The sequence below is a fragment of the Bos javanicus genome, chromosome 13 (genome assembly GCF_032452875.1).
Source record: "Bos javanicus breed banteng chromosome 13, ARS-OSU_banteng_1.0, whole genome shotgun sequence".
NCBI lineage: Eukaryota > Metazoa > Chordata > Mammalia > Artiodactyla > Bovidae > Bos > Bos javanicus.
In genome coordinates, this window is record NC_083880.1 from 64,810,233 (window position 1) to 64,832,078 (window position 21,846).

The 21,846-nt window shown below is 46.4% G+C and overlaps 2 protein-coding genes across 23 annotated transcripts in view; one reads left to right on the forward strand and one right to left on the reverse strand.

Annotated features, from left to right (window-relative positions):
• The first annotated feature begins 81 nt into the window (after positions 1-81).
• SPAG4 (sperm associated antigen 4) lies at positions 82-4,786 on the forward strand. 12 transcript variants are annotated; one of them, XM_061437426.1, is made up of 12 exons: positions 82-534; positions 1,069-1,152; positions 1,481-1,547; positions 1,732-1,793; positions 2,028-2,071; positions 2,380-2,405; positions 2,534-2,642; positions 2,837-2,912; positions 3,058-3,173; positions 3,739-3,906; positions 4,409-4,498; positions 4,615-4,786. In XM_061437426.1, exons 1-12 carry the CDS (start codon positions 225-227, stop codon positions 4,762-4,764), a joined length of 1,302 nt encoding a protein of 433 aa, XP_061293410.1. In that variant the 5' UTR covers positions 82-224; the 3' UTR covers positions 4,765-4,786. The 12 variants fall into 12 exon arrangements, with proteins under 12 accessions (XP_061293410.1, XP_061293402.1, XP_061293404.1 ...); XM_061437422.1 differs by having other exon boundaries at positions 88-534; positions 1,048-1,152; positions 1,732-1,850; XM_061437423.1 differs by having other exon boundaries at positions 90-534; positions 1,048-1,152.
• Positions 4,787-6,316: 1,530 nt separating this feature from the next.
• Positions 6,317-21,846, reverse strand: part of LOC133259652 (copine-1) — a 37,730-nt gene continuing 22,200 nt past the window's right edge. For 8 of the 11 annotated variants that reach the window (XM_061437407.1, XM_061437403.1, XM_061437401.1 and 5 more), the window contains 15 exons: positions 14,658-14,786; positions 14,379-14,558; positions 14,160-14,234; positions 14,001-14,072; positions 13,773-13,853; positions 13,516-13,605; positions 13,316-13,402; positions 13,098-13,184; positions 12,945-13,004; positions 12,731-12,864; positions 12,573-12,627; positions 12,263-12,314; positions 8,888-9,021; positions 8,503-8,739; positions 6,317-8,292 (listed from right to left, as the gene is read on the reverse strand). In XM_061437407.1, the coding sequence (XP_061293391.1) occupies positions 8,152-8,292; positions 8,503-8,739; positions 8,888-9,021; positions 12,263-12,314; positions 12,573-12,627; positions 12,731-12,864; positions 12,945-13,004; positions 13,098-13,184; positions 13,316-13,402; positions 13,516-13,605; positions 13,773-13,853; positions 14,001-14,072; positions 14,160-14,234; positions 14,379-14,558; positions 14,658-14,786 (1,614 nt within the window). In that variant the 3' untranslated portion in view covers positions 6,317-8,151. Of the gene's footprint in view, positions 8,293-8,502; positions 8,740-8,887; positions 9,022-12,262; positions 12,315-12,572; positions 12,628-12,730; positions 12,865-12,944; positions 13,005-13,097; positions 13,185-13,315; positions 13,403-13,515; positions 13,606-13,772; positions 13,854-14,000; positions 14,073-14,159; positions 14,235-14,378; positions 14,559-14,657; positions 14,787-21,846 lie in introns of those variants that run through there. The other 3 variants (XM_061437406.1, XM_061437405.1, XM_061437397.1) reach the window with 2 other exon arrangements.

Consider the following 21,846-nt stretch of genomic DNA (forward strand, 5'->3'; position numbering starts at 1 on the left):
CTGGCTCTGTGACGCCGGCCAGGGCGTTCCTCGGAGACGGTGGTCTCCTCTATGAAGTCAGCAGCCAGGCCCAGTTACAAAGGAGAGGGTTGCGGCAGGCCACGGGGCCCACCGGCTGCACGCAGGGTTGAGGGGTCCGGGCGGCGCGCACCAGCTGGAGGGCTGAGGGCCTTGGAGGCCACGACGGTGCCTTTGGCGTCGGAAGGCCACAGCCCCGGGTCAGGATGCGGCGAAGCCCCCGCCCGGGTTCAGCCGCGTCCCAGCACAAGCACACGCCCAACTTCTACAGCGACAACAGCAACAGCTCTGTGAGCGTCACCTCGGGGGACAGCTGCGGGCACCGGTCAGCTGGGCCGGGGCCCGGGGAGCCCGAGGGCAGACGAGCCCGGGGCTCGAGCTGCGGTGAGCCCGCCTTGAGCGCTGGAGTGCCCGGAGGAACCACATGGGCTGGAAGCTCTCGGCAGAAGCCGGCGCCTCGGAGCCACAATGGGCAGACCGCCTGTGGCGCGGCAACCGTGAGGGGCGGGGCCTCGGGTGCGGGCGGGGTCGAACCCGGGTGAGCGGAGGGAAGGGCTGGGACCTAGAGGGTGGGGTTTGGCGCGGAAGTGGGATAAAACTATCTGGGCACCACCTAGGGGGCGGGGCCTGAAGGGGGGAAAAAAGAGTAGGCAATGAATAAGAGGGTCTTGGTGAGGTGGATGGTCCTGGGAAGGGGCGTGGAAAAGCTTGTGATTGGGCACCGCCTAGGAGGCGTGGCCTCGGTTGTTAGCTTCAGCGGCTACCAGGCAAATAGGGCCGCATCAAGACCTAAAGCTGGGGGCGGCACCACTGTTTGCGGGTTGGGACAACGACTAGACTGAGCTTCCCGGGGTGGTGGGGGGTGGGGGTGGCCTCAGAGTGCTGCAGGACCCCAGGGTTGTGGATTCTGTGCGACCAAAACCTGTGAGGCTGCCCTGCTTCTGGGCTAAGAGAACCTGCAGCCAGGTCCTGAGGAAACAGTGGGCCTGCGGTGCACAAGGCCCCAATGGAGCCCTTGGGCTCCCACAGAACCGGCTGGCTCTCCCGCAGTCTCTGAGGAGCAGCTCGACCTTCTCCCGACTCTGGATCTGAGGCAGGAGATGCCTTCCCCGCAAGTGTCCAAGAGCTTCCTGAGTACGGGTCAAGCCAGCCCAGATCCCCTCTGACCCCTCTGGCTCCCTTCTCCGAACTCCATTTCTCACCTCTGAAGCCCTGTTTTCAGTTCTGAGCCCCCGGCCCATGTCTGATTGTCTAGCCCGTTCCCAGAGCCCGACCCACCTTCTCCAAGAATGAGAATCCATTTTCCTTCTCCCCACCTAAGTCTCCTAGCCCACCCCTCTCTTCCTGAGTCCACTTCCTAGGTTTTTCTGAACCTCCAACACCACTCTGTGAGCTCCTCCCCCACCATCTCTTTCCCTCCCTAAGCCTAGTTCCTTCCCTGAGCCCCCTTTCTTCTTCTCAGGCCTACTCTTCCAGGTGCTGAGCGTGTTGTTATCCCTGGTAGGAGACGTGCTGGTCAGTGTGTACAGGTCAGAGGGAGGGAAGGGGGAGCCCCAGGGGCTGCTCTTTGGAGGGGGTGGGGAGCAGGGCCAGACCCAGCTGAGGCTTGAGCCGATTCATACCTGTGTTCACAGGAGCTGGGTCTAGGACCCTGGGGTGGGGGCTGGGGATTCTCTGGGGTCTCCCAGCCTCAGCCTCCCTTCGGTTCCTCAGGGAGGTCTGTTCCATCCGCTTCCTGCTCACGGCTGTGTCACTGCTGAGCCTCTTTCTGGCAGGTGAGAGGGTGATCAGTTCCCGGGGCCCCAGCCCTGGAAGCTTTGAAGCCAAACCTGGTACACTTTCCTTCAGCCCACTCAGTCCCTTCAGAGGCTCACAGTTCTTCACACTCCCCTTCAGAGCCTTCCCTCCTCAGACTGAGCTCCTTCAAGCCTCTTTGCCCCCACTGTCCCCTTTTCGACTGAGAAACCTCCTCCCTTCCCTTCCCCTGAGACCACTCCTTCTTTCTCCAGCACTCTGGTGGGGACTCTTATACCTCGCCCCTCCTTTGGAAAATGTGAGTCGGGGAAACTGTCCTGGGTTTGGATGGTTGGCAGGCTATAAACCTGGAGGTTGTGGGGAGTCCCCTGGGCCACTGGGGAGGGGGACAGTGCCGGAGGCTATCACCCTAAGGAAAGGCTGGCTATAAACAGGAGATTTCTGGGGGATTGTGCGCAGAGGTGCTTGAGGGTCTGTCTTGGAGAGATGCTGGAAGATCAGGAAAAAGGGGTAGGCAGTCCTCAGAGAGAAGGCCTTTTGTATCTGGCCACTCCCACTCTGAGGTGGGAGCTAAGCATTGCTGCTTTTTGTCCCTCCCTCCAATAGGAACCTAAGGAGATGCTGACTCTAAGGTGAAAGAGGGCACTGGGGTGGGGAATTGGGGGCCTCAAAGGTGCTTCTGTTGGGGGTGGGGAGATCCTACGGAAAGTGGCCAGGGGGACAGGGAGCCAACTGCAGCGTGCCAACCTTCTGCCTGCAGCGAATACCACGAGCGCGTGCGCTCCCAGGGGCAGCAGCTGCAGCAGCTCCAGGCTGAACTGGTTAAACTCCACAAGGAGATGTCCAGCGTTCGCGCCACCAACAGCGAGGTGAGTCCCGCAGACGCAGCCTGCCCTCAGAACCCGGTCCAGGAGCTCGGCAGCTGGGAACCATGCTCCCTCCGCCCTGAGTCTTAAGGCCCTCCTGAGTGTTAAGGCCCAAACCAGAGCTCCGGAGAACTCCGCCCCAGTATAAAACCTGCCCGCAAGCCCGTCCCTCCAGGCTCCGCCCTCTCTCTTTTCAGAGAGTGGCCCAACTCGTATTCCAGAGGCTGAGTGAGGACTTTGTGCGGAAACCCGACTATGCGCTGAGTTCTGTCGGTAAGACCCAGGGAGGGACTGAGACTCAGAGACGCAGACAGAACTATGCACAAGATCGGCCCAGACAGACCGACCTCAGACGGACACTGCCTTTGCTGTGGGTCTGGCCTGAGAGCCCCTGACTAGTTGCTTCTTCCTGTTCTAGGAGCCTCCATCGACCTAGAGAAGACATCCCAGGACTATGAGGATGCGAACACTGCCTACTTCTGGAATCGCTTCAGCTTCTGGAACTACGCGCGACCGCCCACGGTTATCCTGGAGGTGGGCCTGGAACGCAGATCCCAAAAAGGAACCAGGGGCGGATTCTGGAGAAAGGATCCCACAGCTTCCTGGGGTTGGACCTGACTTAGCTGAGGGTGTGGCACCAGGGAGACCCTGCTGGGCATAATTTGGCCGCCCGGAGGCGGAGGCGGGCCTGGCTTGCCTGGGGTGAGACTCTGGGTGAGGTGGAGGACAACATAATACTGGAGAGACCTGGCAGTGCTTCCTGGTGGCTCAGACGGTGAGGAATCTGCCTGCAATGCTGAGTTCGATCCCTGCGTCAGGAAGATCCCATGGAGAAGGGAATGGCTACCCATTCCAGTTTTCTTGCCTGGAGAGTTCCATGGACAGAGGAGCCTGGCGGGCTACTCCATGGGGTCACAAAGAGTCGGACACGACTGAGCAACTAACACTTTCTGGCACTGCTAGGGACTGGAGTCCTGGGTGGGCCCTTGATAGGGTCAAACTGATGGAGGGGCCTACCAGTACAAATGCCCGGGAGGGTGGGGAAGGGCCACAGTTGCTCAGTCCTGTGGTTCTGAAGATCTATCCACCCCCACTGCAGCCAGACGTGTTCCCTGGAAATTGCTGGGCTTTTGAAGGCGACCAGGGCCAGGTGGTGATCCGGTTGCCGGGTCGTGTGCAGCTGAGCGACATCACTCTGCAGCATCCACCGCCCACTGTGGCACACACCCGGGGAGCTAACAGCGCCCCCCGTGACTTTGCAGTCTATGTAAGTGGGGCTGAGGCCAAGGAGGTGGGGGATTTTCCTACAGAGCACAAGGCAGGCATGAAAACTGGGGCTACTGAGTCTTTGCTTGCTCATCCATAAATGGAGATACTACCACTTGCCTCTCAGGGTTGCCATAGGTCTTAAATAACCATACCATACTCAAATATCGGTTATGGTTTATTGAGTCCTTAATCTGTTTTGAGTACTTTACATGGATTATATATCCTTGCATCCACACAACCTATGAAGTGCTATCTCCCCCCTTCATAGATGAGAAAAAGTAATTCTCAGATAGGGGAGGTAACTTGCCCAACGTCACACAGCTAACAAGTGGTCAGGCTTAAATTTGCAACTTGATTTCTTTGAGCCCAGATTCCACACTCTATCATCCTAACACTGAAAAATAAATGAGAGTGTGCATACAACTACTGAACACAAAGTAGGTTCTCAACACCTCCACTTCCACCTGTCTCTGTTCCTCCACTCATTCTTCACTTATCAGGGCCTCCAAGTTGACGGCGAGACTGAGGTCTTCTTGGGGAAATTTACCTTTGACGTGGAGAAATCTGAGATTCAGACTTTCCACCTACAGGTATGTTGGTCTCTGGGAGGTGAAGGGTCTAAGAGAATGGGACAGTAAGGGAAGATAGGGGAGGAAGGCAGACCCTTGGGAGAGCAGACACTGGCATCATCCATTTTTCTCTCCAGAATGACCCCCCAGCTGCCTTTCCCAAGGTGAAGATCCAGATTCTAAGCAACTGGGGCCACCCTCGTTTCACATGCTTGTATCGAGTCCGAGCCCATGGTATTCGAACCTCAGAGGGGGCAGGGGACAGTGCCACAGGGGGCGCCCATTAAACATGCTGATTGTTGGAGTAGAGTGGAAGTCTGCTGAAAGAAGCTGATCAGTGCTGGGAGGTCTGTTGTGGGCAGGGAGGCTGGCACTCTAGTTGCCTTTGGTACATGAATGTGGTGGGGGGCGTCTATCAAAGTGCCTTCTTGGAGAAGCCCAGATCAGTACAGCAGCAGCAGTAGTTAGTGTGTGTGGAGTGTTTACCATGCACCTAAGATAGTACTCTGGATGTTACATGCCTTCTCTAACTAATCTTCACAACCACAGAGGGAGAAACCGCTCAGATCAGGAAAGTTGCAAGGTCACACAGCTAGTGAAGACCTGAGCCACAGTGGGACCCTGAGCCTACCTTTCTCTGCTGCTGCTGCTGCTGCTGCTAAGTCGCTTCAGTCGTGTCCGACTCTGTGCGACCCCATAGACGGCAGCCCACCAGGCTCCCCGTCCCTGGGATTCTCCAGGCAAGAACACTGGAGTGGGCTGCCATTTCCTTCTCCAATGCATGAAAGTGAAAAGTGAAAGTGAAGTCGCTCAGTCACGTCTGACTCTTAGCTACCCCGTGGACTGCAGCCTACCAGGCTTTGCCATCCATGGGATTTTCCAGGCAAGAGTGGGATGCCATGGCCTTCTCCGACCTTTCTCTGGAGGTTGCCTTCTTGCAGAGCCACCAGTTGGCATGAAGCTGTGCTGTGCCCCTCACTTCTCACCCCAACTCTTGCTAGGTGCAGGTGGAGGCAGAACCTTCCCTTTTTTCAGGTAAAATCCTAGGGAGACTTGAGAACCTGTAGGGGGCATTTGAGACAGAAATGATGCAGGCCTGATTGTCCCTACTCAGGCTGTTTTCACTAAAACTTGAGTGTTCAACTATGCTAGGAACAGTACAGGTGGTAGAGTGTTGACCAGTCCCTGCCCTCCAGGAGCCTGACAGGGAACAGAAGACGCTCCAGAAAATGGGACCATTCATTTATTGATCCAAGAACTCTTCATTCCAAGGGTCAAAAGTAGAATTGGAGGGAAAAAGATGGAGGAGACGGACATCAAAGGATTAATGAGTTCTACCCGGGCAGAGGGCTCGAAAAGGGGAAGAAGTGTCAAAGAAACACATGCAACATCTTGACTGTTAGGATCCTTTCCCGTGTGTTCATGTTTCGGAAGAATCTACAGACTATCAACAGTGCTGTACCTCTAGGAAGTGGAATGCAAGAGTATGTGTGAGGATGGAACATGTATCCCTTTAAGTTTGGGGATTATTACTTTTGTAATTTGAAGACAGAGGGAAAAGAATCTATTGAGTACTCTTAAAAGTCTCAAGTTTTCTAACTAATGAACTAATACAACTTTTCTGGAGGGGGCATTTTCACAATAGGTGCTGCAAAGTCTTAACTTTTTTATACTTTTTAATCACAGCAATTCCATTTCTAAGAATGGATCCAAAGGATACACAGATACAATCTAAGTTACTACTTTAAGGATGTCGAACACACTATTGTTTATAAAGGAAAAAATGGAAATAGTATCTAAGAAGATAAAGTACACTATAAAAATAATATGTAGCCAATAGAAATGGTAATATAAGAGACTGTTTAATGTCATGAAAAGTAAGTAATAATACATGGATAATTTTTTAAAAACCAAGCTAGGTTACATACACAAACATACATACACAAAAGCAAGCTAGGCTGACGTAACATAAAATTTTTCAATTTAGAGTTACATAGACCAAAAGACACTATAACTGAAAAGATAATAGCCTGGGAGGAAATATTTTTGACATGTATAAGAGATAAAGGTTTGCTGAATAACTATAACAATAAAGCTATTCATAAGAGATACAATTGAAAAGTAAACATATAAAATGATACCCAGCCTTTGTAATTCAATAAATTCAACTAAAACTGAGGGGTTTTTTTGCCTGTCATATTAATGAAATGGGTAAAAAACTGTTATGAAATGCAATTTACAGTATCTATTAAAATATTACGTATTCATATCTTTTGAACATTTTCACTTGTAGGAATAAAATTTTCAGAAATATTACTATATAAACGCACAGATAAATGTATTAGGATATTCCTTACAGCATTGTTTGTTGTAATGGAAGAAAACCAGAAGGGACCCAAATCTTGATAAATTAGGGATTGGCTAAGTAAGCTATCACTCCAGTACTCTTGCCTGGAAAATCCCATGGATGGAGGAGCCTGGTAGGCTGCAGTCCGTGGGGTTGCTAAGAGTTGGACACGACTGAGCGACTTCACTTTCACGTATTCGAGAAGGAAATGGCAACCCACTCCAGTATTCTTGCCTGGAGAATCCCAGGGATGGGGGAGCCTGGTGGGCTGCTGTCTATAGGGTTGCACAGAGTCGGACACGACTGAATCGACTTAGCAGCAGCAGCAGCAAATAAGCTATAATACACTCATACACAGAGTAATCTATAGGCATTAAAAAGAATGAAGTCAGTAATAAGTTCTAATGGGTAAAATACCCAAAATACAATAAAACAAAGTGCAAACAGTGTAGTAATTTAGAGAAAAAAATTTGTCAGACATAGGAAATAACACCCTGCCCATTATCTATCTCATACATGTGAAATCATTTTGTACTAACTAGCATACATTTAAAACACAGTTTAAGGCATACAAAAATAGTACATACAGTATGGTCCCAATTCTGTAAAAAAACATGCATCACTGTAAATACGTATAAAGTATTAAAAAATATGCACCAAATATTTTAATGGGACACGGGAGTTTGGGTGGTATTTTTCCCTATAATGAATATACATATTAATTTTCTAGTAAGAAAAAGAATAGCTAATAAAAAAAGTGAGGCTTGTAGCCTATTTTTAGAACTAGAACCACCACTGCTCCACCTTCCAAGGAGTCAGGCATAGCCCTTGATCCCCTCCCCTAACACTTTCCACCTTGTCTGTGTTCCCAGCTCAGCTCTGCTCTGACGCAGGTTGGGCTAGGTGTTTGGCTTATACTCAGTCTTTTCTGACGCAGGTTAGGCTAGGTGTTTGGCTTATACTCAGTCTTTGCATTTTCCAAAACAGAGTCAGTGTCTCTAGATATCTGGCAGGGAATACCCAATTTCTTTGAGTGGGGGCTATTATGTCAGAGGACTCCTTCACTCCAACAACCCCTAAAGTCAACAAGTAAGTTCAGAGAGGAGAACTAACCATGGCTAATAGCAGATTCCCACCTAAAACACAGAGTAGTAGCAAAGGAGTGGTCTTCATCTTTATTGAATGAGGGATTCCAGGGGCAAGCAGGTGAGATCAAGGGCAGCAACAGCAGGATTAAGTAAGTACAAGCACGAGGGAATGTGTGTTCAGGGCTGGGGACCTTAACATGGGACTGAGAAATGGCCACGGTCGACCCCTTCAAGGGAATCTAAGCCTGGGGGGCCTGTGCAGGGCCCTTGGCTGCAGGTGGAGGTGGCCTGAATGGGGCCCAACCTTGGGCCCTGAAGTAGGAGACCAGTTGCGTGGGTACTTCTGCAAGTACAGTCTGCGCCAGTGCCTCTCGAGGGGCCTGCCAGGAGAAGAGGGGCAAGTTCAGTGATGGGCCATAACGGCTTCATTTGTACAAGGTCTACATTTCACACCCAAGAAAGGATACAGAATCCAAAACCTAACCCTGCCCCAGGCTCAGGTGAAGGGATAAGTATCCCCACACACATCAGGGAGAGGTGGAAGGCTGAACTCCCAGCTCTGTTCTGTCCCCAAGCTTGCCCCTACTCACATTCTGGAAACGCCGGTAGGGCACAAACTGCACTATGTCACGAGCGGCTGCCTCCCCGGAGCGTGTGTGCAGGGGTCCACCATCAGCGTCCAGCTGCTCCATGGCCTCGAAGTCAGCACAACCCACACCCACTATGATCACTGACATGGGCAGGTAGGAAGCACGAACCACAGCCTCACGTGTGGCCTCCACATCTGTCACAGCACCATCAGTCAGCAGCAACAGCACGAAGTATTGCTAAAAGCAAGTCCATTCATATATTGAAGCAGACCCTCTAAACATCCCAGCTACACATTCCCACACTGACAAGAAGTCTCTTGTTAAATAGTCCTCAAGGGAGCACCCCCCCTCCCCTTCCTCGCCCACTACATCCCATAACCCTCACCGAAGCATTCCTCTGATCTGCAGCCTGGGCTGCAAACCTAGCCACATGGTTGATGATGGGTGCAAAGTTGGTGGGACCATAGAGCCGAACTTGGGGCAGGGCCTGGCGGTAGGCATCCACAATGCCCTGGATGCCTAGAGAAGCAAGGCAAAAAATACCATAAGACACTGGGCCTCTTGGGGTTCTGCCAGCCCTGACGACACTTTATCCTGGCCATGGAGATTTGGGAACTTGGGTGCATTTCATTCACTCGCCCCTGTAACCCAACGTTCTTAACCTTACCCTACAGATGAAAAAATTAGGGCCAAAGAGAGGAAGGGCACGTGCCCTGAACCACAGCTTGAATTAAAATCCAGATTGGGGGAATCCCCTGAACAAATGCAGGAGAGTTGAGCGTCAAATTATAATGCACCTAATGAATTATAACCCATTTTATAAAATAAGAATCCACAGAGATATAATAGACAAGGAAAAGCTCTTAATGTAGAAGAAATTAGAGAATCATTTGACAATCAGAGATAATTGATTAAGGCAAGGATCATCAATGGATGCCAAAAGGTAAAAATTGATGAGTGATTGGATATTTATATAGTCTTAAAGCATCCTCCCAAAGGATGATGATTATTAGTTAAAAAAAAACAAACAAAAAAAAAACAGGCCCACTCACCCACAGTCAATTAACAAAGGAGGCAAAAACATACAACGGATAAAAGACAGTATCTTCACCAAGTGGTGCTGGAAAAGCTCAACTGCCACAAGTAAACGAATGAAGTTAGAACACTCCCTCATACCATATATAAAAATAAACTCTAAATGGCCTAAAGACTTAAATATAAAACATGACACCATAAAACTAAAAAGGAATATAGGCAAAACATTTCTCAAGGAAATAGGAATAAAAGCAAAACTATAAACAAATGGGACTTAATCAAACTTACAAGCTTCAGTACAGCAAAGGAAACTATAAACAAGAAGACAAACTACAGACTGTGAAAAAATGTTTGGAAATGATGTGATCAACAAGGGCTTAAATTCCAAAATATACAAATAGCTCATACAACAAAACCCAAATAATCCAATCAAAAAGTGGGCAAAAGACCTAAATAGACAAATCTTCAAAGAAGATACAGATGGCCAGTAGTCACATGAAAAGCTGCTCAACATTGGTAATTATTAGAGAAATGCAGGGAATTTCCTGACGGTCCAGTGGTTAGGACTCTGCTTCCACTGCAGGGGGCACATGTTTGATCCCTGGTAAGGAACTAGGATTCTGCATGCTGTGTGGCATGGCCCCCCACAAGTGAAGAGCTGCAAATCAAAATTACAGTAAGGTATCCCCTCACACCAGTCAGAAGGGCCATCATTAAAAAATTTACAAGTAACAAATGCTGGAAAGATGTGGAAGAAAGGGAATTCTACACTATTAGTGGGAATGTAAAATTGGTGCGGCCACTAGGGAAACAGTATGGAGGCTCCTTAAAAACCTAAAAATATAGTTGCCAAATGATCCAGCAATCCCACTCCTGGGCATATATTTGAAGAAAACACTAATTCAAAAAGATACATACACCCCAATGTTCATAGCAGCATTATTTACAGTTGCCAAGACATGGAAGCATCCTAGATGTCCATCAACAGATGAAGAAAGCTGTGGTATATGAATAAAGCTGTCTACGAAACAGAACCAGAGAGAGATACACTAGTGGTTGCCAAGCGGGAAGGTGTTGGGGGAGGGATGTGAGTGGGAGGTTGGGGTTAGCAGATTTAAGCTTTTATATACAGAATGGATAAACAAGTCCTACTATATAACAGCACTGATTACTATATTAAATATCTTATGATAAACCATAATGGAAAAGAGTATTAAAAAAGAATATATATATGTATAACTGAATCACTTTGGTATACAGCAGAAATTAACACATTATAAATCAACTATACTTCAATTAAAAAATACTAAAATAAAAAATAGATTCAAATAATTTTGAGAAAGATAATGTGTCTTAACTGTTTCTTTAAAAAAACAAAGAATTCCCTGGTGGTCCAGCGGTTAGGAATCCACACTTCCACTGCAGGGTGCCTGGGTATGATCCATAGAAACTAAGTTCCCGCATGCTGCATGGCACGACCAAAAAAGAGAATATTTTTTAAACTAAAAATGAATAAAAATTAGTTAAATGTGTGTGTGTGTGTATAAAGGAATGAGATATTGCCATTTGCAGCAACATGGATGGACCTAGCGATTAGCACACTAAGTAATCCAGAAAGACAAATGCCATAGGATGTGTGGTATTTAGAATCTAAAATATGATACATATGAGCCTGTATACAAAACAGAAACAGACAAAGAAAACAAATTTATGGTTAACAAAGAGGAAAGAGCGTAGTGGAGTGGTAAATTAGGAGTCTGAGATCAGCAGATACTAATTACTATATATAAAATAAACAACAAGGTCCTCCTTTATAACACAGGGAACTATATTCAATATCCTGTAATAAATGATAATGGAAAAGAATATGTTTATATATATAAACTGAATCATTCTGCTGTACATTAGGAACTAATACAACATTGTACATAAACTATCCTTCAATTAAAAATGTTTAAAATTACATATAAAGAAAAAAACTGTACTTGTATAGAAGAGAAACCTGGTAGATTCCGCCTCAACCAAATGATCAAAGTTAATAAGACTGGTAAGAGGAGAAATCAACATGTGCCTCCGGAACATACAGCTTGGCTTCTGTGGTATTCCCGCCAAAAATGCGTAACTTGAATCTAACTATGAGGAAATAGGTAAACCCAAACTGAAGGACATTCTACATATTAACTGACCTGTAATCTTAATAAAAATCAGATTAGATCAAGTCAAGTTTTCAACTTCAGCTTGTTTACATGCGGGTGGCTAGGGAAACATGGGGTTTGGTCCTCTCTAGACAAAAGAACCTGGGGCAAAAAGTACCCTGAATAGAGCTGCAAGGAGGCACCAATGCTTCTACTGATGCCCAAGTAAGTACCTGTGAGCCTCTAGGCAAAGATAATAATGATAATATAACAGCTACCATAGTTTAGAGAGCACTTATGATGTACCAGGATTACTGCTTCAAGCTTTATATGCATTTTCTTAAAATATTCAATATCCTATAATATTTCTTACTATGAAGCCAAAGCACACAGAAGCTAAGCAACTGGCCCCAAGTCACATGATTATCAAGTGGCAGGATGAAGATTTGACTCCAGAGGCCTAGTTGTAAAATCCACTACTCTAGACAATGGAGTCAGGTGTCTGTCTCCCCACCCTCATTCTCCCTTGCCCACACGAACTTGGCAGAGATTGGACAGATACACCTTATGCTGGAGGATGGGGGGCTTACCTGCACAAAAGGGGTTACTGGGGTTGAAGTTCAAAGCAAATTCATGGGAAACCTGAGGGCAAGAATAGAACTGAGGTAATGAGGTTCTTTCCCCATGACCACTTGTGTGCTAAGAAAAAGGGCACTAGGATATGTACAAAGTGTTATTTAGGAGGTATTCAGTCCTGAGCATCTGTTGTATACATGCCTGTACGGATGACTCCCTGCAATTCCACATAAAGCTGGGTGCCAAGTAGCAAGTTTACCACATCCCCCCTGATCAGGACCATGAAACCAAAAACAGGAGCAGTGGAGGGGAGAAAACACTCACCTGCCAGTCAGGGGGTACCTGGGCCCCAAATCCAAATGCTGGGAACAGCTTGTCCCTGTGAGAAGACAGCAAAGGAGGGAAGAGGCAGTGAGAGGACCACAAGCCCAGAGCTAACAGCGTCTGCAGGGAGCGGCGAGGAGTAAGACAAAGCTGCTTACGAGTCATAGTCCTGAACCACACTGCCCACGCTCCACAGTGCTGTAAGGTACTCATTGACCCCTGTTGGGCTCAGGTAGTGCAGAGAATCAGGTGAGGAAGGGTCTCCGTTGGAGCCTGTGAAGTCCACGCCCACCTGCGGGGAGGGGAGGAGCAGAGTTGAAGGCCATCTTCGAGCCTCAGATCTGTCTTCTTGCCCCTGATGAAGCAACTTACAGTGAAGTTGATTTGACAGCCTCCCATCACATAGTCCAGGAATGAATGTTCTGTTTCTACCTGTAGTTGAAACCAGGGTTATAGCTGGAGTGAAGGGATTGGGGTCATGGAGCTTAGGAGTCAAAGGCTGGGTCACATGGGCTACTGTCTCACCTGACACATCTTGACACAGATAGTTCCAGAGTTCTTGTAACTTTTCTTTTTCTGCTGTTTCTCAGGATGAATGCATTCAAACTCAGCCTGGTAAGGAAAGAAAAAGTAGAGTAGAAAACTTCCAGAGCCTCAGCCAGGATGGGAGCTGCCGTGCATTCCCTCTATTCCTGAGGCTGCAGTCCCTAAGTCCACCTCAATATCCCTGAGCCAGCACTCACTGGGGCTGCCTGCAGCTGAGCCAAGCTGGTGTGGAAGGTACCAATGAGGTCATGTGAACCATCACTGTCATAATCGGAGCATCGCACCTAGGAGGGAAGGCGTGTGTGTATGTAAAGACCAGGAGGCGGGTGGCAGGTGAGAATACATCCCTCCCTAGACTCTGCCCCTGCTCAGTCCATTCAGAAGGCAAGCTCCTCACCTGGATGGGTGTACTGGCATCTCCCCCACAGAAATGTTGAAGGGGAACAGAGAACCGTTTCCAAGTAGGATTCAGGTTGTTCTTGATGACCTGAGGGTGGAGTACAAAGCTTCCAGTGAGTGCTGAGTTGGCATGTGGGGAGCTGCCATCCTTCCCTAGCCATAAGCAGGCTCCTCCCTGTGCTCCAAATCTTGGTAGTCACAAACCCCAGGAGATTCTCTCCTGCTCCATCACACCCAATCCCAGGGGGCTCACACCTCTGATCTGTATGCCAGGTGCCATTTCCCATCACCCTGACGGAAAAACTCCAAGAACGGATCCGATTTTCCCAGGAAGTCCTGTCAATGTCACAGAGACCCTAGTTATAAGACTCAGGCAGAGACAAACACTATGAAAGACCTCTATCCCCTCCCACCCTCCCACCTCCCATGCACCACCCCTGTCTGCTTAATTCTTGAACCCCCAGGGCCTCCTTCCATACACACCTTCTTATCCAGGTTTCTGGCTTCCACCTCCATGGTCACTACACGATTATCTTTCAACTCCTGAGCTGAGACCTAGGTAGGGGAGGCAGGAGACTGTATCGTCTCATGAATTCCGCCTCACTGATAGGAGCACACTCCCCCACCAAACCCCAGCCTTACCGTGATGGTCCCCCGCCCAGCAGGCTTTCCAGGCTTCAGCATCAAGGGCAGAGTTAGCATCCGACTGGATACAATCTAGGGCAGGGGATGGGCGAACAAGATCTCAGACAAGGTTAGGTCCTGTTGACCCCCACCTCCAAGTTCTAGGCTTTCTGGGTTATTTCATAGGGCTCTGACTCAACCTGTGTCTGAAGGATTCTAATCCTTGGACCTACATACCTGTCCCAAGGAACACTCAGCTCCTCCTAGGAAGTCATCGTCCCCCAGCTCAGGTGTCTTGTTGTCTATGTCATAGATGCCAAATCGGAGCTTTTGGACTGTTTCAAAGTGGTACTCAAGCTGCAGAGTCTTGGAGAACTCAGGGCTCGAGCAGTTCTGTACTCGCTCAGTCCGGCCAAGCTGTGGGCAAGAAGCCAATAAGCATTACAGTCATGTACCTTCCACCCTCAAACAGTCCTAGCATCCCTCCACGACTTTAACCCCCATAGTCCTTCTCACCTCAGTCCAGTTACCCCCTCCCACATCCTGCAAAAGGACACAGAGTGGGTCAGACTTGGAGCCGACGTCCTTGTCGATGAGGTGGTCACATGAAACAGACAGCTGAACCAAGGTCACACAGTGGGCCATCTGGGGGCGGGGGGGGGGGGGTCGGAAAAGACACAAATTAGCCACCGAGGACCCTTTTCCACCTTTCCCTGACTGTAGGTCCCAACTTGTAAAGCCAGTCAGCTTTAGCCAGGCAAGGCTGAGCCTGTGTCTATCCCCATGACACCTAAGGAAAAGACGGCCCTATAGGTTCCAAACTCCTCCAATCCCCTTGGGTAGGCTCAATGGGATGGGAGATGGCGATTACAGCCAACCCTGATCCAAGAAAATTACGGTAAAATGCACAAACAGTGTACTGGCCTCCATCAACAACTCTGGCCCGAAACTAGTCCTCAGCCCCAAATTGGGTCCTAATCCCAATAATGCTCCCTGGACCTGGACCCCAAACTTGATCTTCTCAGAGACCAATCAATCTCACTCTGATGCCTTTACTGGCCTCAGATCAGACCTGAGTCCGAGTTCTAAGCCCAACACTGCCCAAAATACAACCGTGATCCAGATTCTGCTTCCCAAAGTCTCTTCCTTCAGTGATTCCCCACTAACCCTGGGGATCTACATCTTGAGGTAGCGTTACAATCCTCATGCTGATTCTCCTAGCCTCTAATCAGCTGTTCAGGTCCAGCTCCTATTTGCACAACCTAGTCCAAGCCCATCACCTCTCACCAGCCTTACTGCGTCACCTTTTAAGAGGTCTCCTTAGCCTACCTATGCCATTCTCACCTCTTCTCATCCTCACACCAACAGGTTACTCTCAATACAGCGACTATGGTGACCCTGTTAAAACACGGGTCATGTCATACCTCTACCAAAACCCAATAAAGATTTCCCATTCCTTAGAAAAAATCCAAACTCTGTGTTGGCCTACAAGGTCATGTAGTGGTAAAGAATCTGCCTGCCAATGCAGAAGCTGCAGGAGATGAAGGTTCAATCCCTAGGTCAGGAAGATCCCCTGGAGGATGGCAATTCATTCCAGTATTCTTGCCTGGGAAATCCCACAGACAGAGGAGCCTAGTGAGTTACAGTCCATGGGGTTGCTCAGAGTCGGACACCACTGAGTGACTGTGCACACACACAAACACACACTAACAAGGTCTTGAAAGATCTAGATCTGACTTGACCCCTCTTGCTCATTCTGTTCCGGCCACACAGTCTGCTTGTCATTCCACAAATATGCTTGTTTCTACCTCAACACCCAGAAGGTTCTTCCCTCTTTTAATCCACGTGGCTTGCTTTTGCCTTACAATGTCTCTAGGTCTCTATTCAAAACCATCTTCTCTATTTTGAATGAAAAGGTTCTCCTTTTCTGGCCATTCTGAAATTTCAACTCTACTTCTACTGATACATCACATACTTATTTCCTGCTTTTTTTCTCTTTAGTATTTATCACCAACATACTGTATATATTTATATGCTTTGTCTTCCCCATTAGAATGTACACTCCATGAGGGAAGGGATACTTATCTGTTCTTTCCACTGCTCTATCTCAAGCACCTAGATAATATTTGTTGCATGAAATCTGAAAGGCCATCTCCAGCCCCTGCTTCCATCTCAGCCTGGTCTAAACTGATTGGCTGTCAAACAGCACCAAAGCATCTCCGGTTCATCCATTTCCTTTGCTAGAAACACTATCTTCTTGTATGGATCACCATGACGTCCATATAAACCCATTTTCCTAAGTCACCATAACAGTTATCCTCAGACTCTTCACTAACCCTCTGTCCCCGCTGACCAATACACCTGCAGACCATCTGTGCCAAGAGTGCAGATGAGGTCAGATCCCTCACCTAGCCTCATCTAGCATCCCAGGTTTCCCAGCACTATACCCCAGGATGCCTCTAGCCTCAGCCTCCCCTAAATCAACCCTCAAGTCAATCCCTTGCCCAACCCAGCCCACAGTCAGTGCTATTCCTATCTTGGTGCCTCACGGTCTCCATCTCAAATGCTGTTATCAAGCAAAACTGGAATGATTTTTAAGAGTTCAATCTGCTTCATATACTGTCCTTCCATAGCATCTGAGCCTTTGCTTGAATGTATCCAATGATGGAAAACCCACCACTCTTATAATTCAATTATCAGAAAGTCCTGCTCCATCAAGTTCTATCCAAATCAACCCAAGTGAATTCTCACTTCTATACATTATTCCTATTTCTTCAATCTAAAATTTGACAAGAAAGCTTTATTTCATCGCCCTCTGAGAACCATCTAAAACCTGGAAGCAGTGAACCTCAAGCTAAAATCTGGAGAAATAGCCCTAGTTCTTTTGAATATTGCCACCAAAATGTGGATTTTAGACTTCTGACCAGAAGTCACTGCTTTGCAGATTCCCCAGGACAGATCTCAGAGAACGACACATACTCCCTAAGGGAATGGGACTGTAACTTAAGCCCAGGTCATAACTGGACCCCACACTTCTCACTTGGCACGTTCTCTCAGGCAGTGTTCGCACAGTACGGAGACAAGGAAGAATGCTCATTTCACTACTGCTAAAAAGTGGAAAACGTGAGACAGCTTAAAGGTCTATCAATTAGGTGGTGACTAAGTAAATTACGGTAATTAGTCAATGGAATGCTGAGCGGCAAGTAAATAAACAATTAAGGCAGAAGTATATTGGTAGCATATGAAAAAATAAAGTTGCAAAAAATGGTAAGAAAAGTTAACCCCATTTCAAACTTCAGTTGTATGTGAATACACAATAGATTTAAATATATATGCAAAATAAATAGTCACATTAAAAAATGGAAGGCACACCAAATAAATGCAACTTTTAGGTAGACTTCAGAGGAATAGAATAAAGGTGGTAATTTTATATACTCTTAGACACTTCTAAACAACAACCTAGGTGGCACAGTGGTAAAGAATCTGCCTGCCAATTCAGGAGACGCAGGTTTGATCCCTCGGTCAGGAAGACCCCCTGGAGAAGGAAATCGCAACCCACTCCAGTGTTCTTGCCTGGAGAATCCCATGGACAGAGGAGCCTGGCGGGCTACAGCCCATGGGGTCACAAAGAGTTGGACACAACTGAGCAACTCTCACGCACAGACACTTCTATATTATTTCAATATTTTAAACTATTTTGTATTTTTTAAAGGGACTCAACTTTTCCCCCCAATCCACTCCTCCAGGTCCTCCTGACAATATCCTAACCCCAAGCCTCCACACACATTGCACATAACTCCAGACCGCTTTGTTTCCTGCCTCCTGTTTTTTCATCCTCTCAGTGTCTTACCTAGTCGTCCTTGACACTTTCCTGAAAGTCTCCACGCTAACTAGAAGCCCTGTATATATCTGCTCACGGCCCTTAGGTTCAAAGCCTAATTCCCTAGCACAGCCACCTCGTGGCCCAACTCTAGAGGACCAATCTATACAGAATTAAGTAACTGTGTAATATGATGATTTTGCATCTATAATGCAACCTTCAAAGCCTTTTCTGATTGTTCTACCTCCTGTCATTCTACCACCGACCCAACTAGTCATTGAAGGCTATTTCTTGATCCTCAAACACACACACAGCCACACACACTTGCTGATACCTCTGAGTTTCTTCCCTAGCAAATGCCTTGTCATCCATGGTTATGCTATGACATTATTCCTTTCCGAAGTCTTGCCCACCTTCCCCAGGTCGGATTTCTCTCTCCTGTGGATGACTGCAGCAGTTTCTTCAGCAGCTTTTCTGTATATACATGTGCACACATGCAGGCATACACACACACACAATTTATCAGCCAAACAGAAACCAGCTCATGCCATTTCTCTGCTTAAAACTCTGGAATGGCTTCCCAAAATGCTCAAAATAAAATAATCCAAAGTTCTTACCACAGTCTACAAGGCCCTGCAAGAGCTGACCCTCACCTAACTCATCATCTTGTTATGTACCTTCCAGACAGGTTTCATTTCTGATCCACATACACTCAACATCCATCTCATTCTTCACTTCAGAGCCTCTCTGCACTATCTTCCCCCCTGTGAAAGTGTTAGTCGCTCAGTTGTGTCTGACTCTTTGGGACCTCACTGACTCTAGCCCTCCAGCGTCCTCCATCCATGGGAGATTCCAAGCAAGAATACTTCCCCCATATATACTCCAGAAAATAAATAAGCTGTATTAGAGTAGGAACTATGTCTGGTTTGCCTATCTCTTTATGTATAATACCTACAATAGTACCCATCCTATAGTAAGAACTCAGCAAATATTTAGTGACTTAATGTTGAAACCATTACATCAGAATTTTTACTTTTGTCTACCTTCATAATCTGGACTCCTTGGAGCTAGGGGTAGGTATTATTTCTGCATCCTTAATACTAGTGCTTAGTTGGTACTCATAACCATTCACTGATTAAAAGGTACATTCACTGATTAAGAGCTTCTGCTCAACTCAAACCTTCAGGCCTCTTCCATTTGAACTAATGTCAGGCAGTAACACAGAAGTTGTACTCTTCTACAAACTAGCCTTTACAATTTAGAGGCAGGACTCCTAGAACTCAATGTTAAATGACAAGTCAACTTAAAAAATGGGTAAAAAAAAATTCTGATCTGATACTTCACAAAGGAAAACATATGAACTGGAAATAATCTAAGGAAGAAGTCATTAATAGCACTGGTTACCAGGGAAATAAAAATTAAAACCACAGTGAGATATTATTACCTACCCGTCACAATGGCTAAAAGTAAAAAAACTGACAACGCCAAATCTTGGCAAGGATGTGAAACCCTCACACGGTGTAAGCGAAGGTGTGAAAGGTACTGCTTTGATGGTCTGGGAGCTTATTAGAAAACCAAACACATACCTAGTCTAAGAGCACCCACGTCCTAGTCTTTTATCCAAAATAAATAAAAACATTATGTTCACGAAAAGACTTGTACATGAATGTTCATGGCAGCTTTATTCATAATAGCCAAAAAATTGAAACAGCCCAGGTATCCATCAGTATAAGAACGGTATGTTTGGATATGTAAGAGAAAACTGCTCAGCAAAAACAGAAACAGACTATTCATATCTGCAACATGAATGAATCAGAAGCATAAAATGCACTTACACTCTATCAAGTTTTAGGACAGGCAAAAACTATTACAAAAAAAATTCAGAATAGTGATTGTTCTTCCCCTGTTGCCCAGAGGAAAAGCAGGTATTAACTGTGAAGAGGCAGAAGACAATTCTAGGGAGAATGTAAGTTCTTTACCTAGATGGGAATGTGAGTCACAGGTGTATTTGCCCTTTTCATCTAATGGTACACTGAAGTTATATTCATCTTATTATATGTAAATTGTATCAACCCTCTGTCCCAAAACTCATAAACTATATTCAACTCAAGGCATACTGAAATGTTTATGGGTGAAGTACGCTGATGCTTGCAACTACTTTGAAATGCACCAAAAATTAAAATGATTTATGGAATGGATAGATGTAGTAAAATATGCGAAATTTTAAACTATACAATCTAAGCGGTGGGTATATGGGAATTCACTGTATAATTTTTTCAACTTTTCTGTTTGTTCAAAGTTTTCGTAATAAAATGCTAGGGAGTGGGAGAAAAATGGAAGGGGACTTCCCTGGTGGTCCAGTGGTTAAGAATCTGCTTTCCAATTCAAGGGACACAGGTTTGATCCCTAGTTGGGGAACTGAGATCCCACATGCCATGGGGGAACGAAGCTTGTGCGCCACAACTAGAGCACCCTTTTGCCACAACTACTGAGCCCGCATACTGCAATGAAAGATCTGCATGATGCAACAAAGGTCCTGTGTGCTGCAACTGAGACCTGATACAATCAAAAGAATTTTTTTTAAATAAAACAATGATGAGGGAAAAACTTAAATGGAAGACTACAGGTTTATTCCTGATACTCTGAGTGAACTATAAGAGCATTAGCAGCAGTTAACTGTGGTGGTAAGATTATAGACAACAACTGGACCTGTGGCTCTTCCCCTCTATAACTTCTTAAAAGATCCCAGAAAAAGATGCTTTTGAGCTGAGTCAAACACATGGGGGGAGTAAGGAGCTTCCTCTTGTGCCAGGCCTCAATTTCTGGTAGGCCAGAGCCTTCTATTTCTGGTCTGTTACCAAAACCACCTTCTTCACAGCTGGTCCTAATCTTGTTTGTTTCTTCTCTGCCCAAACTAAAACCACAATCGGAGTGCTGTGGGCCCATATCTGTCTCAGAAGCATACAGGGCTGGCTTTCATTCTGAGAGGTCAGAGCTTCCTGGATAACTAGTTTTGTTTTTTCACAAATCTGATTTTTACTTTCTCATAGTGCTTCTTATAAGCTAATTTTATAATGTGCAGTTTTCCATCCTTTGAGTCATATTGCCTTTAAACTTTCAAATGCATGGGTTTATTCTCCTAAATCCTATTTATCTCCTTTAAATTTCATCTCCAAACCTGCCCATTTGGAAATTTTCTACAGTTAAAACTAGTCCGTGTCACTCTTCTATCTCATATCCCTTTAACAGCCACATACTTTACACCAATCTCATTTACTTTTCAACTACGGTCATTAATCTCATGGGATTTTCAGTATCCTTTATAGAGATTGGAATTTTATAAAACTTTATTAAATATAAGATTTAAGTGCGTCAATAAAAGAATCTCAAGAATTTTTTCATTTATTTTTGCAAGAGATCTGGCTAATATTTGTCAGGTCTTTTGTGTACTTGCTTCTGAATCAGCGCATCTTGCCTGGATGTCTGTAATCATCTAACTGGTCTCCCCATTTCCACTCTTGGTCCTTTCCCATCTGTTTTCCACGGTGAAGTCAGAAATCTTCCCTGACTCCAACCAACAAATCCCAGCTTCTCACAAACCTATCAAAATGTGTACCTTACTTGCATACTATCTATTCCCCCTACCAAATTATAAATTCAACAGGGGATGGACCAGATTTGTCTTATTTCCATTCCAGTGACTCATACATAGCAGGTGCTTTATAAATAACTGCTAAGTTAATGCTAAAAGAAAGGAGTGGTAACTTAAGGATCCTCAGAAATAACCCAAATAAAGCCCTGGCCTGATGCTAAAGCCATCAAGGGAGAAGTGAGCAGTCTAGGAACACCCAATACAAAAGACTAGCTTGTTCTCTCTCTGTGCAC